Source organism: Rhinatrema bivittatum, chromosome 18, assembly GCF_901001135.1.
Source record: "Rhinatrema bivittatum chromosome 18, aRhiBiv1.1, whole genome shotgun sequence".
NCBI lineage: Eukaryota > Metazoa > Chordata > Amphibia > Gymnophiona > Rhinatrematidae > Rhinatrema > Rhinatrema bivittatum.
This window is the reverse complement of record NC_042632.1, coordinates 2,846,334-2,863,480: the sequence shown is the minus strand read 5'-3', so window position 1 is coordinate 2,863,480 and position 17,147 is coordinate 2,846,334. Positions and strand designations below refer to the sequence as shown.

At 45.4% G+C, this 17,147-nt stretch overlaps 1 protein-coding gene across 2 annotated transcripts in view; it reads right to left on the bottom strand.

Annotated features, from left to right (window-relative positions):
- HBEGF (heparin binding EGF like growth factor) overlaps nucleotides 1-17,147 on the bottom strand; it is a 250,850-nt gene that overhangs the window by 152,299 nt on the left and 81,404 nt on the right. For both annotated transcript variants that reach the window (XR_003853434.1, XM_029583844.1), the window contains exon 5: nucleotides 3,741-3,834. Coding sequence is in view for 1 of the 2 variants with exons in the window: in XM_029583844.1 (XP_029439704.1) it covers nucleotides 3,762-3,834 (73 nt within the window). In the remaining variant the exon portion in view is untranslated. The remainder of the gene's footprint in view (nucleotides 1-3,740; nucleotides 3,835-17,147) is intronic.

Genomic DNA, 17,147 nt, shown 5'->3' with positions numbered 1-17,147 from the left:
GGGTGACCAGTGAAACACCAATTTTTATAAAGAACTTGTTACATTCGAGGGTATTTTAGTGTTCCCTTGGGCCTCAGCCCGGGCCCAGACCTTCAAGGCCGAGCCGAGGGTTGACGGTGGCTCCGCATGGCTAATGGGCTGACTGTCTGCCAGGCCTGCAAGCTCCCAAGGCCAACATCCAAGGATGTTAGAACTTGAATGGTCCTCCAACCATTCCGAGCCCTTTCGGACCTGCTGCGAACAGCATGGAGCAGCAGGCCTGGCCTGAGGTTGAGGGCAGACGGAGGCCTTGACATGAAGACAGGACTATGATCGATGCGACGGCATCGCAGACAAGACACTTGACAACAGCTGGGTTGATGCAATGGCATCACGGACGAGGAACTTGACACAGCTGGGTTGATGCAACAGCATCACGGACGAGGAACTTGACAACAGCAGGGTTGATGCATCGGCATCACGGACGAGGAACTTGACATCCAAACAAGCACACAGAAGGCATGGACATTGGCACTGTCTCTCAGGGCGCCCTACTCAGGCCACCCTTCGGGACTGAGTCGCGGACCACCCTGTCCCACTGCGTGCCCTACACAGCCCTTACAGGCTGGTCACAGACCACGAGGAGAGCGGAACAGCGCAGGGAAGATCCAGGCAAGGAGGAACTCCAATGATGGAGCCGGTGTCATCCGAAGCTTCCCCCAAGGCTGGCAGGAACGGAGGCTCAGGAGCACAGGGACACTTCCCACCTGCAAGCCATCTCATTCTCGGGCATACACCATTCGAGAGCACTGGCTTACAGGAACAGAGGGCTCGAGAGCACCAGACGAAGATGCAGGGAAGAACATCCTGGCAGGTGGACGCATCAGGATAAGGAAGATCATGGCGGAACATCAGGACATGGTCAGGGACCTCAGGCAAGACATCCAGACACGAAACGTGGTATATAAGCAGACGAGACAAGGAGCTCCACAAAGAACAGAAGACCTTAGAAACTCTGGCAGGCAGGCGCCTCCAGAGGGAAGTCACGATGATGCAAGGCAAAGACAGACTGAAGTTGAAGTCCTTTTATAGGGCTGCAGACCGGCGACTCCCTGGGAGGAGTTTGGCAGGCCCACACCTAGCTGGCCCTATAACTACGGAGAAGTGCTGTGGGCCGGCCCCTAGGGAAGGGCGTGGCTCAAACCAGGAATTCCATGCAAACACAAGCAGCCTCAGGCAGGCCCCAAGGACATCGAGGTCTCCCAGGCCCTGGAGCAAATCCTGGACAGTTCACAGGCGAGACCCTGGCTTGGAGCGGCCTCCAGGAAGAGGTAAGGAGCCTCCCATAGCCCCGCTACAGGAGGGTTCAAAGCAGAACTCCAGTGTTCACCCGGGAAAACTACAGATCAGTGACCCTGATGTCAATGGCAGGACCCTTTCAAACAAAACTAGGACTAGGGGCACTTCATGAAATAGCTACCAGCAGATTTAAAACAAATCGTAGGAAGTATTTTTTCATTCAACACACAATCAGGCTATGGAATCTGATGCTGGAGGACATGGTCAAGGCAACTACCATAGTGGGGTTCAAAAGAGGACTGGACAAGTTCCTGAAGGAAAAGTCCATAAAAAGTTATTAGCCTGGTAGATGTGGGAAAGCCAGCACATCATTGGAGTGAGATACAAAAATAGATCATCTTATTGGGGATCTGATGGGTACTTGTGACCCGGACTTCTTACTGTCAGAGACAGATTGCTGGGCTCGATGGACCTTGGCCTGATCTTGCATGGCACTTCTTACGTTCTTAAATACAATGGTCTTCCTAGCCAAATCCTCTTTGATCTATGTGGAAGTTTGACTGTTCTCTTCTCCATCACTTCTTTCATGCCCTAAATGTTTAGAAGTTTTCTGCTTCACAACTCTGTTCCCATTTTCTTGTTTTTTGCTCTTTTACTTGAAATAGATTCTAAACATTTTGGGTTAGAGACCTGCCATCTTCCATGACTGTTTATTATTGGTGCTCATTTTACGTTTTGTCTGCTTTTATTCAGGGTCAGTGCAAGGGTATCCTTACCTCCTTACATGCACCCCCTAGCCCAGACCTCTCCACACACAATTAAAAATTATGCATTTATAATAGATTTTACATGAAAAAGGACATTGTGAAGTAAAGATATTACTTACAACAACATGTATATTATATTTACATGCACCAGAAAACCATACAAAAATGACACTTGGAACCCATGTAGTATTAGACTTAATGTGACACAGGTTTGCTGTGGGCTTGGCCCTCAGAAAGCCATGAGTAAACTGACTTACAATTACAATACAGTAAATCTCCCATACTTAAACAAAATTAATTTCCATCACTCAAATTGTAACAACCCTACCCATGAAAAGGCAACACTGCAAATATCACAGCAGGCCCAAAAATACCAATACACCTTTTTCTGGGGAAAATAGAACAAGCCAAACCTCTATAGAACCTTGCACAAAAACTACACACAAGCAGAATACCTCACCTCAGTCATATATAAGAATACAAATAGACTATCACCAAATACAGAATAAAGTGACCATAAAGTTTAAATAGAAATGTGCAGACAAAAAATGAACTGGAAACCACAACAAGCCAGATTCTGTATTCCGTGCAATTATGGAAAACGGAACCACTACCATTCCTCAGAAAACATAAAGCAATAAAATTAAGAAATATAAAACATAAATCATAACAGTAAAACCGTACTAATAAAAATAATAAATATTTAAAAACAGCTAATGAATAGAAAAACACTCAATAACTATTTCTATATGAGTTGTTAAACATTTTCTAAACACCAATAAAAATATTTCAAAACTGCACTCATCAAATAACAACCAAAACTTAAAACTAATAAGGATTATTTTAAAAATCCTCTGCTCTCCATACTTGGGAAAGTTTAATTTCCAGTCAGCCTGAGATTGTCATGGATTAATGGTTTGGGATGGGGGGAGGGCACACAAACTTTCTTCACTATCTCACCTACATACACTCTCCGACACAAACATATGCACTCTCTCATACTCTCTCACATACACACATATTCTCTCTCTCTTGGCAGCAGCCTGGCAGTCAGGCTGCTTCATCTGTCTCCATTTGTTAGGCAGGCAGATGTTGCTCTTCCTACTCTCTTCAGGACTAGGCCGATATTACGCCTGTTCCTTCTCCTTTGTGCTATATACCTGGTAATGCTCCACCCCCTCCCAAACCTGCCTCTTTCAGCCCTGCAGGGCCAATGCCAATGCTTTCTGCTCCTTCCTGTCTCAGTGGTTGGACCTCCTCTTTCCTGCCCCAGTGAGGGCAAGCAGAGGAAGAGATGTCCCATGGGCCTGCATGGGTGGGAAGAAGTCATAATCTCAGCTTTAAGACATCTGAGCAGGGCTGGTAGAAGCACTGTACAGCTGCCCCCAAACCTGTGGCACTGTAGACAGCCACCTAGTCCCCCTAGAGCTAACGCCCGCCTTTTAACTCACACTTCTTTCACAGCTCATTAAAAAGTGATACTGGTCTAAACTTAAATCTGTAGGTCCTAAACCTGTCTTTAGGGAGTCCCGTCCCCCACCCCATCAGATTTTCAGGATATACACAATTAATATGAATGAGATTTATTTGCATCCATTACCTCCAATGTATGTAGATATATTCGTTGTGGATATCCGGAAAACCTGACTGGTTTTCCAGATATCCACTTGACAGGTTTTCCATTAGTAATTTTACCTTCATCAACATGATGTTTCCTTAGTGACCTGGAGAAGTCCCCAACTTCACTTTCTCTTCATTTTCTACATCATAAATGCCTCGTCTGTGATACCTGAGGATACAATTATAAAAGCCTTTGAGAAATGCACGGTATCTGCATGATACAGGTGTTAAAAGCATTCATGCCTGTCTGTTGCTAAAGACAGGACTCACTTTCACAAGCACCATATCTTGCTACCAGCATCACAGAGAGATGGGTGCAGATCACTTCAAATGTTTAAAATTAAAGCTATGCTTCTCTACTTGCTTAGGTTGGATACTGGCTGCATGTGTGTTCTCTGTGCAATCACTATCAAAGTGTGAGTTCTTGGCTATGGTACTGTGTTGTATGCACAGCCACAGGATGTATGTGTTTATGTATTAGGTGTCTTGTGTGTGACTCCTAGAATATAACTGAGCTTTTGCCTCTTAGATATATTCAATTCTAAATTGTTTCTACAGATTTAAAAAGATGGGTCTATGAATATTTCAGTTAAAAAAGTTAAGGAATTTGGAAAGCAAATTATATTTTTCATGTACTATTAATGTTTTAAAGTCTAGAGGAAGTGAATGAAGAGAAGAGGCAAGGGGGTGGCTTGCTTGCAGAAATGACAGCTACTACCTGGAGATTAATATCCTTATTCAATAAAGATACACACAGTTAATGCGACTCCAACATTGCTCTATGCTTCAATGGCAAGAGGAAATGTGGAAAAAAGGATTTGCATCCACAAAAAAGCAGGGGAGTAGCTTGCTTGTTATGGCGGTTACTACCCCAAACCAAATAAGCCTGATACTTCACTTTCAATGCACATCCAGCATAGCTCTCTGCTTCAACGGCAGAGAGAATGAAGAAAAGATGATTTATATTCAGCATCAACCAACAAGGAATGAATTACATAGTCTGGGTAAACAAATAAGCATGGGTGTAGCTTGCTTGTTATGGCGGCTACTACCCCGAATCAATTAAGCATGATACTTCACTTGGAATACATATCCAGCGCAGCTCCCTGCTTCAACAACAGGGGGGAATGAAGTAAAGAGGATTTATATTCAGACAACCACAAGGACTGAATTGCACAGGCAGGGTAAACAAACAGGAGTAGCTTGCTTATTACGGCGGTTACTACCCCAAACCAATTACCTAGATACTTCACTTAGATGCAGCTCCAGCACTGCTATCTGCATCAATGGTGGGGGTGGAAGGAAATTGGAACCAAAAAGTTACCAATAAGGGCCCTGACCTTATTGGTAACTTAATCTGTATGAATCTGTATGAATTTATTTTTTGGGACCTGGTAATTCCTCCTTTTTCCAATTTTCTTCCAGCTCACTCAGAATCAGTGCTCTGGCACCATGAGGATCCATTCATAGCTGTCTGGGAATTTTCCACTTTCCCACTGTTCCTAGTCTGCGGCTAACAGCAATGCACTAGAATATCTTCTAGAACTCTATATCATGGGGTCTAAATCCAGCCACCAGGCATCACCCTCCATATTGACCATAATTCCTTTCTCCCATCAGGGGCTGTAAATACTGCCTCTGTGGCGTGGCCAGCCCCAGCTGAGCCAACTCAGGGACCTTCTGCATGGCCACCGGGGCAGCCCGGGAAATTAATTTAAATTAGATCTTTTACCGGGAAATGCATCCTATCTCCTGAGGAAGTGACATGAATCATGAAACACGTTGGGATCCTATCCCTTTTTGGTTTTCCTAATCAATGGGATGAATAAAGACATTTTTATTTTATTTATGCATTTTCAAAATTACAACAAACAACTGTTATTATAATTGTATACAGATAAAGCAATACATCTTAAGGAAACATATATTGTCAATATAATCATTATCTGTTTCTATTTCGAGGAAATACAGAAAGAGCTAACTTTAATTGAGTGCGTTTTCAGGAAAAAAAAAACAGAAAGTAATAAAGGGGATTAGTATAATCCCCTCACCTAGCATTCAGAGACTACAGCCGAATTCAACACTTTTGCTCTTAACCAATTTCTGTGTTTTCTGGGGGATGGGATTCCAAAAATGCCTGAAGTTGGGAAACCTCATAAAAAACATACTTATGCTCTAGATAATTTATTTTGCATCTGCATGGAAATTTTAGCAGAAATCTAGCTCCCCTGGCAATCACTTCTGATTTCAATCTCAAGAAATCCTTTCTTCTAGTTTGGGTTATTCTTGCTAAGTCTGGGTATATCCATATTTGTTGGCCATGAAAATTTTCTAACCTGTGTCTAAGAAACATTCGCAGAACAGTATCTCTCTCAATAGGGAATATAAAAGAAACAAAGAGCATTGCTCTGGTAGGTATATTTGTATCTATTGATGTTTCTAATACCTCAGTCAAATTCATGGAACTCTCAAGCTGCAAATTCCCCTCATGATTAATTATCCTTGATTTTATATGTAAATAATACACTTTCACAAAAGCTGATAAAGATTGCTAGGCATTTTCAATACGTTGCAAATACTCTTTAAACATATCTATTGCAGGTATTACTTTCTGTACCGGGAAATTCAAAACCCTCAAGTTAGCATATTTCAATGAATTCTCTATAAATTCCAATTTTGTTTCATTATATAATTCAGTGAAATTGTTTTGAAGAACCTCCACCTTTTCCAGACGTTTCTCACAGGTTTCCAAATTACCTTTACTCAGTAATACAGAGTTCTCCAAATTAAGGACTTTATGTTGAAAACTCATAGTTGTTTGAATCAGATTTATAATTGCCAACTCCAAAGATTTGATCGCTGACCATAATAAGTCTAAAGTGATCTCTGTGGGCTTCTGAGGCAGCATTATCTCCAACTCCAGCCTTCTCCCCCCCACAGCTTGGTCTCCACTCCTCGGGTTTTCCTTAGGTAAATTAATTAAATCTCCAAAACCCCCTTCCATTGTAGGGGGACCCACAGGATTCATGAGGTTTACATGAGGCGGGGAAGGAGTACTAGGAGCGCTGGGGCTTAATGGGATTTCTTCAGCCAGCAGTGTCGCTTCTCGATCCAATGCACCCTCCGCAGTGGCCTTATCCTCCGGCAACACATCAGCTGCTGACATAAAGAAGGAGGATATCTGCAGCTGAGATATTATTGGCATGGGAGATGAGGTCGATGCCTCCCTTAACTGTGCCTTCCTCTTAGTATGAGGCATCGTTCATTAAGGAAATATATGTAAAAAATAATAAATCAAAACTCCTTCTTAACATGTGACTCTGTCCAAAACCTTTCTTAGCTTTCCTGGAGTGGAGGCTTACAGAGAAGAAAGCCAAAATACAGAGGCTAAGGAGAAAAGAAAAATAATAAAAAGTTTTTAACTTACAAGAAATCCAGGCGATCCAAGGAATTTTTTAGTATTTTCAAGTCCCAAAGAATTAAACAAAGTCGCGTGTGACTTCGGCAGCATGCCAGCGGCAGCTGCGCACCTCAGGAGGGGCCGGTTTTAAAGCCTTGCCGGTCCCTCCCAGATGACGTCACAAGCAGGAAGCAGTGTCACTGCCCCGTCGGGGACGGGATCCTCCTTATCCCCGAGTTGGCAGGATAACAGGTAATCTCTGTTCTTTTCTCCTTTTCACCTCCGAATAAAGACATTTTACTGAAATGGTGTGTGGTGCAGGAAAGCAAAATTGCTTACCTTGTAATAGGTGTTATCCCAGGACAGCAGGATGTAGTCCTCACATATGGGTGACATCATCAGATGGAGCCCTGGTACGGAAAACTTCTGTCAAAAGTTTCTAGAAACTTTTGGCTGGCACTCTGAGCCTACTGAGCATGCCCAGCATGCTATGATATTCTCAGCCACAGGAGTCTCCCTTCAGTCTCGTTTGTAGCAATATGCGTGAGCTATAAAAATAAAATAATAAAATATCGGACCCAACTCTGTGGGGTGGCGGGTGGGTTCTGTGAGGACTACATCCTGCTGTCCTGGGATAACAGCTATTACAAGGTAAGCAATTTTGCTTTATCCCAGGACAAGCAGGATGATAGTCCTCACATATGGGTGATTAGCAAGCTACAGGCTGAGTCATTCTTACAGTATACCAAAAGCATACAACTTGTGCAACAAACACAACAACTGTTGGAAAAAATGAGGCAGCCTGAAAATCACAGCAGGATGGATGTAGAAGGAGTTGGAGTTATACTGGAAATAAGTTCTTTAAGACAGATTGTCCAAAGGCTGAATCTTGTCGTCCTTCTTTGTCCAGACAATAATGAGCTGCAAAGGTGTGAAGGGAACTCCATGTTGCAGCTTTACATATGTCAAGAATGGGCACTGAACGATAGTGTGCTACTGATGTAGACATAGCCCTTACTGAATGTGCTTTTACTCGCCCCTGGAGAGGAATATTTCCTTTTTCATAACAGAATTCAATACAGTCTGCTAGCCAGTTGGAGAGAGTCTGTTTTCCTACCGCAACTCCTGATTTATTTTTGTCGAAAGAAACAGAGTTGGGTGGATTTCCTATGGACCGCCGTGCGGTTCAGGTAAAAAGCTAGTGCACGTTTACAGTCTAAGGTGTGTAAGACTCTCTCTCCCTGGTGAGAGTGAGGTCTTGGAAAGAAAGTTGGCAAGACTATTGACTGATTGATATGAAAGTCTGTTACCACTTTTGGTAAGAATTTGGGGTGAGTGCGAAGGACTACTCTGTCATGCAGGAACCTTGTGTAGGGTGAGTATGTGACGAGAGCTTGCAACTTCACTGACCCTTCTAGCCGATGTAATAGCCACTAAGAAAAGCACTTTCCATGTAAGGAATTTTTCATCACAGGAATGTAGAGGCTCGAACGGTGAGCGCATGAGCCTTGTTAGTACTAAATTCAGGTCCCATTCAGTGACCGGTGGTTGAATGGGAGGCTTTAAGGTGAAGTAAGCCTCTCATGAACCGACTTACTAGGGGTTGTGCGCATCCCCTATTCCCTTGTGGTATGCCGCTATGGCACTTAGGGGTACCCTTACGGAGGATGTCTGGAGACCAGAATCTGACAGGTGGTATAGGTAATCTAGTAAAGAAGAAGTGGGGCAGGAGAAAGGGTCTATACCTTTTTGTGTGCACCATTTTGTAAATCTAGTCCACTAAATGTGGTAGGATTTACGTGTGGAAGACTTTTGTGAAGCTACTAGAACTTGAGAAACTTGTATTGAAAGATTAAGAGGTTGCAGAACTAAGCTTTCAACATCCAAGCTGTTAGGGCAAGAGTTGTCAAGTTGGGATGACGCAACTTGCCCTGATTCTGCGTTATAAGAGTGGGCTCTGTGCCCAGGCGGATTGGTTGTGAGATCGAGAGGTCGAGGAGTATGGGAAACCATACTTGTCAAGGCCAGTACGGGGCTATGAGGATCATTGTCCCTCTGTCCTGTTGTAGCTTCACGAGAGTTTTCGCTATGAGCGGAATTGGAGGATACGCATATAGAAGACCTGTATTCCAGGGGCTAGCAAAGGCATCCCTGGGGATTGTTTGTCGACGTCCGTGGAGGGAGCAGAACCTTTACACTTTGTGGTTCAGTTTGGACGCAAAGAGGTCTATGGTTGGGCGACCCCAGCGTTTAAAGATTTTGCTCGCTACACGTGGGTCCAGCGACCATTCGTGGGGACTGAAATGTCGACTGAGATCGTCCGCTAGGATGTTTTTTATGCCTACCAGATAAGTTGCTCGGAGATGTATGGAATGCTCTAGAGCCCAAGCCCAAATCTGTACTGCTTCCTGGCATAGTAGATAAGAGCCTGTGCCTCCTTGTTTGTTTATGTACCACATTGCTACTGTATTCTCTGTTTGTATCAGCACAGTCTTGTTTGAGAGGCAGACTTTGAAGGCATAAAGGGCATATCATATCGCTCCAAGTTCCAAGAAGTTTATCTGACACTGCTTTTCGAGCATAGTTCATGTCCCTTGTGTTTAAAGGTTGTTGACGTGAGCTCCCCATCCAAGATTGGAGGCATCTGTGGTCAGGATGACTTGTGGATTTGCCTGTTGGAATGGGAGTCCAGCTTGTAGTGCTGATTGATTTGTCCACCAGTGGAGCGATAGATGTAACTGGTCGGTGATTTGAACTGTGTACGACAGTGGTTGGAGAGCTTGTAGCCACTGAGATTTCAAAGTCCATTGAGTTCTTCTCATGGCTAACTTTGCCATAGGTGTAAATGTACTGTCGAGGCCATGTGTCCTAGAAGCACCAGAATTTGATGGGCGGATGCAAACTGGTGATGAATTATGATGTTCGCCAAGCGTGCCAGATTGTTGGCACGGTCGCTTGGAAGGGAAGCTTTCGCCATTGTGGTGTCGAGGTCTGCTCCGATGAATGTAAGGAGTTGAGACGGCTCGATGTAGGATTTTGGATAATTGATGAGAAATCCCAGGAAGTGCAATAGTGTTATTGTGGTTTTCAAGGCAGAGAGAGCTCCCTGCCTGGATGGACTTCTGATCAGCCAATCGTCTAGGTATGGAAAAATATGAATGCTGTTTTTTCTTAGATGTGTGGCAACCACTGCTAGGCATTTTGTGAATACTCGAGGAGCAGAGGCCAGTCCGAATGGTAGGACTCAATACTGGTAATGATTCTTTCCCACGACGAATCGTAGGTACTTGTGATGTTGTGTGGAAATTGGTATGTGTGCATAAACATCTTGAAGATCCAGAGAACAGAGCCAGTCTCCCTGTTGAAGCAAAGGAAGGATGGTTTCCAGAGATACCATCCGAAACTTTTCTTTGTGTAGAAATTTGTTGAGATTTCAGAGGTCTAAGATAGGGCGAAGGCCGCCCGTTTTCTTTGGAATTAGGAAATATCGGGAATAGAACCCCGTGCCTTGTTGAGACCGGGGCACTGGTTCGATGGCCCTGGCAGTCAGCAAAGTAGAAAGTTCTATTTGGAGTTGAGGTGTGATGACCATGTTTGTCCAAATTGGAATGGGTGGAGAATGCGGGGGTATTGTTTTGAATTTTAGGCGATATCCCCGATTTAGTATGGCTAATACCCATTGGTCTTTTGTGATGAGACTCTATTGGTGTTTGAAATAATGAAGTCGACCTCCTACTGGTAGGGAGGGTATAGGGTTGAGAAAAAGGCTTCTGTTCTCTTGATTCGGTTTAAAAACCCGCTGCTGGTCCAGTTTGGGGTGGTGGCTGGGTTTTTTGTTGTTTTGGCTGACATGGACATCCTCTTTGTGATGGACGGTACTGACGTGCTGAAGAGGCAGGTGGGTAATAGCTTCTAGGTCTATAGAAGGGTCGCCTTGTGTCTCTTCGAGTTGGCTGTCTTAGGGAGGATGGCTGGTCTGCTGGCAGTTTGGAGAGCTGTCGGAGTGTCTCATGATGGTCTTTCAACTGAGATACTGTAGCTTGAATCTTTTCCCTGAAAAGATTGTCTCCAACACAAGGGAGGTCTGCCAGCCTTTTCTGGACTTCCTGCCTGAGGTCCGAGGCCTTAAGCCAGGCCCATCTTCTTGCATTTATTGCTGAGGCTGATAGACGAGTTGATGTTTCAAACACGTCATAAGCTGCTCTCACCTCGTGTTTGCCAGATTCCAATCCTTTTTCAACTAGTGTAGTCAAAGCTAGTTGTTGTTGCTGAGGAAGGTTATCCACAATACCCTGTACTGGCTTCCACAAGTTTCTTTGGTATTGAGTCATATAAAGCTTGTATGCTGTAATGCGTGCTACCAGCATGGAGCCTTGATATACTTTCCTTCCTAAGGTATCTAAGAAGCGTTGCTCTTTTCCTGGTGGAACAGATGAGTGAGGTTTTTGTTTTCGGGCTTTTTTCTGAGCCGATTCTACAACTACCGAATGATGAGGCAGTTGGGGCTTCTGGTACCCTGGAGCATGCTGCACTAAGTAAGTGGCATCTGTTCTCCGATTTACTGCTGGGACTGAGCAGGGATGTTCCCACATCCGTTGTTGTAGTTCTAAAAGGACTTCATGGATCGGGATTGCCATTATTTCTTTTGGTGCGTCCATGAATTGGAATTCTAGGGCCTTATGTCTGGTATCCTCCTCTGTGATCAGTTCAAAAGGAATTGTGTCTGCTATTTCTTTAATAAAATTTGTAAATGACAAATCTTCAGGAGGGGATTTCTTTCTCTCCTCCGGTGGAGAGGGCTCTGATTGCAATTCCTCTGACTCCGTATCCGTGTCAATATCCTTCCAGGGAGTATATTGTTATGAAGCGCGGCGGCGGCAAGCCACAATGAGAAGCTGTTCCTACCTGCACGGCAGACCGCCGCGTTTCTGTAGAGGAGGAGGTGCTGGGTCGAGGGACCGGGGCCGCGATTCGCCCACACAACATGGCCGCGGCGTCATCCTCCTTCCGGGTCGCTGGCTCCGCCCCCTCCAGGGACTACGTGGCAGCAGGGGATTCACTGCAGAAGTCTTTCCTGCCTCAGCGATTGGCTCTCCCTTGGTGTGCTGGCTGGAGGGAACTATTTAAAGGCAAGGTCTGCTCCTCAGACCTTGCCTTGACTTCTTCTGGGCTCCTGGTTTGTTCCTGCGTTGGTTCCTGCGTCTGATCCTCCGTTTAGACTCCTGTCTGGCTGCGGTGTCTTCTGGTTCTCGATTCCTGACTGGCTTCAGTTGTTCTCTGGCTCTCGACCCCTGGACCGGCTCTGGTATACTCTCTGGCTCTCGACCCCTGGACCGGCTCTGGTATACTCTCTGGCTCTCGACCCCTGGACTGGCTGCAGTGTTCCCTTTGGTTTTCTGATCCCTGGACCGGCTGTGAGGTATTCTTGGTTTTCAACTTCTGGACCGGCTTTGGATCTCCTCTGCCTCCGCTCCGTCTGGACTACTCTTCTTCGACTTCACGACCTGCTGGAGGCGCCAGCTCAGCTTTATCTTCCACGATTCCTCGGAGACGACTCGGATCTCACGACCTGCTGGAGGCGCCAGCTCAGCTTTATCTTCCACGATTCCTCGGAGACGACTCGGATCCCACGACCTGCTGGAGGCGCCAGCTCAGCTTTATCTTCCACGATTCCTCGGAGACGACTCGGATCCCACGACCTGCTGGAGGCGCCAGCTCAGCTTTATCTTCCACGATTCCTTGGAGACGACTCGGATCCCACGACCTGCTGGAGGCGCCAGCTCAGCTTTATCTTCCACGATTCCTCGGAGACGTTTCGGATCCTACGACCAGCTGGAGGCTTTAGCTATCTGGACTCCACGACCTGCAGGAGGCGCCTGCATCCAGATCTCCGGCCCCGCCGTCTGAGGAGAGTTCCAGGCGAGGTCTCGCCTTCCAGCGACCGGACTTACGTGCCTCGCTGGACCAAGGGTTCACATCCCGAAGCAGAACAGAAGTCAAGGCCATGGACCCAGCAGAGGCCTCAGCACTACGAGCAATTCCCGGTTTGGCACAGAAAATAGTCGAACAGCAGAATATGTTGGAATCCATGGCCGCCTCCATTGAACGACTTAACACCCGGTTAGATGCTGTGGTTGCGACGCACTCTAACCCGCCCGCTGTCAGTTCACTGCCCACACCTGCTATGCCAGTTCTACAAGGCCTTCCTCGTCCGGTTATACCTTTACCTGTTCCACCTCGGTATGCTGGAGATTCGCGTTTATGCCTGGGATTTCTAGATCAATGCAATATGCATTTCCGTCTACATTCCTCACTTTTTCCGGATGATATAACTAGAACTACCTACATTTTGTCCCTGTTGGATGGCAAAGCACTAGCATGGAGGTCAGCGTTATGGCAACACGCCGATCCAGTATTACAGGACTTTCCTCGTTTCTTGGAATTGTTTCGATCAGTATTTGAAGAACCAGGGAAAAAAGCAGCCGCAGGGTCCACTCTTCTTCACTTGCGACAAAGAGGACGAGCTCTCATGGATTACAATATTGAATTTCGGACTCTGGCAATAGAGCTCCAGTGGGAGGAATCAACTCTCCGAACGATTTATCTGGAAGGCTTCTCTCCTAAAATTAAAGATGAACTAGCGGCCAGGGAACTCCCAACATCTTTAACCTCCCTTATCGAGTTAGCCTCCAGAATTGACCGGCGTATACAGGAGAGAGCTCGGGAAAATTTAGGAGCTAGAAGACGCCTGAACACCTCCTATGCTCCATCTCCTCCTCCCATGAACACCCGAGAAATGTCTTCTACAGAAGCACCCACTGAAGAACCCATGCAACTCGGCAGAGGTCCTTTATCTCCTGCTGAACGTTAGAGAAGACATAGAGAAGGACTTTGTTTGTACTGTGGAGGTTCTGGTCATCGTATTGCAAGCTGCCCAATTCGTCCGGGAAACTCCAGAGCCTAGGGTCCATGGGGGGAGTAACCCTAGGTCTTACATCTCCAGCTCCCCCACTCACGTTACCAATCACCCTCTCGATTAATGGACAGGACTTTACCACTTTGGCTTTAGTGGACTCCGGTGCCGGCGGAGAATTCATCCTTCAGGAGATAGTCGATCAATTACGGATTCCTACCCGACCCTGTCCCAAGCCATTAATCGTTTCTTCTATTCATGGGGATCCATTACCGGGGACCATCACGCATCAGACTGAATTTCTGGATTGTCACATTGCACCGGACCACTCGGAACAGATTACCTTTTACGTATTGAGGAAAGCCATTCATCCAGTGGTTCTTGGCATTCTGTGGCTACAACGTCATAATCCTCAATTTGATTGGACGAGTTTAAAGCTTACGCAGTGGGGGTCCAATTGTGTTGGAGCATGTCTAAATAAGACCTCTTGCACACAGAATTTCATTTGTGCTTCTGGCCTAGGGACATTACCCTGTCAATACGAACAATTTGCGGATGTATTCTCTAAGGAGGCCGCAGACATCTTACCTCCACATCGGGAGTTTGATTGTGCTATCAATTTGATTCCAGGATCTACGCCACCTCAAGGAAGAACATATCCATTATCCGCATCAGAAACTTTGTCCATGTCTGAATATATCCAGGATAATTTACAGAAGGGGTTCATTCGAAGATCTACCTCCCCGGCGGGAGCTGGATTTTTTTTTGTCAAGAAAAAAGATGGTGCGTTACGACCCTGTATTGATTTTAGGGGACTCAACGCCATAACCATCAAGGACAGATATCCGTTACCCCTTATTGCGGAATTATTCGATCAGTTACAAGGAGCCCGAATTTTTTCTAAACTCGACTTATGTGGAGCATATAATCTAGTCCGTATCCGTGAGGGCAACAAATGGAAGACGGCTTTTAACACCAGGGACGGACATAATGAATATTTAGTTATGCCGTTCGGCTTGACCAACGCTCCGGCCGTCTTCCAGCACTTCATTAATGAAATCTTCAGAGATTTACTATATATCTGTGTGGTAGTCTACCTGGACGATATATTAATTTTTTCTAAAGACTTGCAAGCTCATCGCCAACATGTTATACAGATTTTGCAACGGTTAAGAGAGAATTTATTTATTTATTTAACACTTTTTTATACCGACCTTCATAGTAATAACCATATCGGATCGGTTTACATAGAACAAAGGTATAACTGAAGCGACAACTAAAGTAATTAACAATAGATGTGAATAAGGCAAAGTTACATTTAACAAGGAGTAAAAAAACTTGGAAGCTTAAATAGCTGGAAGGAAGGTAAAGGCAGGTAGTAATTATAACATAGTACAATAGAGAATAGAGAATCACTTATATGCTAAGTTGGAGAAATGTGTTTTCGAGACTGAGTCTTTACCTTTCCTGGGGTATATTATCTCCAAACAAGGTTTTCAGATGGATCCTGTTAAACTAAGATGTATTCAGAACTGGCCTCAACCTACTGGTCTACGTGCACTTCAAAGGTTTCTCGGATTCGCTAATTATTATCGCAGTTTCATCGAGGATTTTTCCAAGTTAGCTGCACCACTTACTGCACTCACACGCAAAGGAGCTAATGTCAAGATCTGGCCAGTTGAAGCTACAGAGGCATTCCAGGCTCTTAAAGATTCCTTTCTACAACAACCTTGTCTTCATCACCCGGACCCCAGACGTCCTTTCATTGTTGAGGTCGATGCTTCCACGGTAGGAGTGGGTGCGGTGTTGAGTTAAACAACAGCTTCAGGTACGCCTCATCCTTGCTCCTACTTTTCTAAGAAGTTCTCGCCCGCCGAGCGTAATTATTCCATTGGTGACCGGGAGTTACTAGCCATTAAACTCGCTTTTGAAGAATGGTGACAGTGGCTAGAAGGGGCTCAACATACGATCACTGTTTTCACGGATCACAAAAACCTAATTTATTTATAGCAAGCTCAACGTCTGAATCCACGCCAGGCCCGCTGGGCACTTTTTTTTACCCGTTTTGACTTTGAGATTCGATATAGACCCGCCAACAAAAACATTAAGGCTGATGCTTTATCGCGATCTTTTGTCAGCGAGGATATCATAGAACCCATACAAAGCATCATCGATCCTGCTCGCCTCTCTGCGACTTTCACGGTTCCCATTGGCAAGACTGTGGTTCTTCAGAGACTTCGCAACAAGGTATTAAAATGGGGACACGATTCCCAAGTGGCTGGGCATTCCGGACAAAAACGAACACTTGCCCTCCTGCAACGACACTATTGGTGGCCAGGCATGCGCAAGGACATTCGCGCTTACATAGACTCTTGTCCTATATGTGCTCAACATAAGAATCCTACAGGGAAGACATGGGGACTGTTACAACCTCTTCCAGTACCTACTAAACCTTGGTCTCACATTTCAACGGATTTCATTGTCGATCTACCATCCTCAGAGGTACATACGGTTATATGGGTGGTAGTGGATCGATTTTCCAAAATGGCCCATTTTACACCATTACCTGCCCTCCCATCCACTCCCCGTTTGGCTCATCTCTTCATGCTACACATTTTTTGTCTTCATGGTATCCCTCAGCACATTACCTCGGACCGCGGATCACAATTCACAGCTAAATACTGGAGGAGTCTTTGCATCAAATTTCACATTGCTCTAGATTTCACCACTGCGTTTCATCTCCAAGCCAACGGGCAGGCGGAGAGGACCAACCGATCCTTAAAACAATTTTTACGGACTTATGTGAACTCTCGACAAGATGACTGGGCAGCGTTGCTGCCCTGGGCAGAATTTTCACACAATTTTCATACTTACACTTCTACGGGGGCTTCCCCATTTCAAATTGTGTATGGACAGCAACCCACTCCACCCATTCCATTACCTTTGCCAGTCGCCTCTCCGGCGGCTCATTGCACAGCCTTACCCCAAACCAAATAAGCCTGATACTTCACTTTCAATACATATCCAGCATAGTTCTCCTCTTCAACGGCAGGGCTGAAGAAAAACTGATACTTCACACATCCAGCAGAGCTCTCTGCTTCAACGGCAGGGGAGAAGAAAAAAGGGTTTGCACTCACAAAGCGGGGAGTAGTTGGCTTGTTACGGCGGT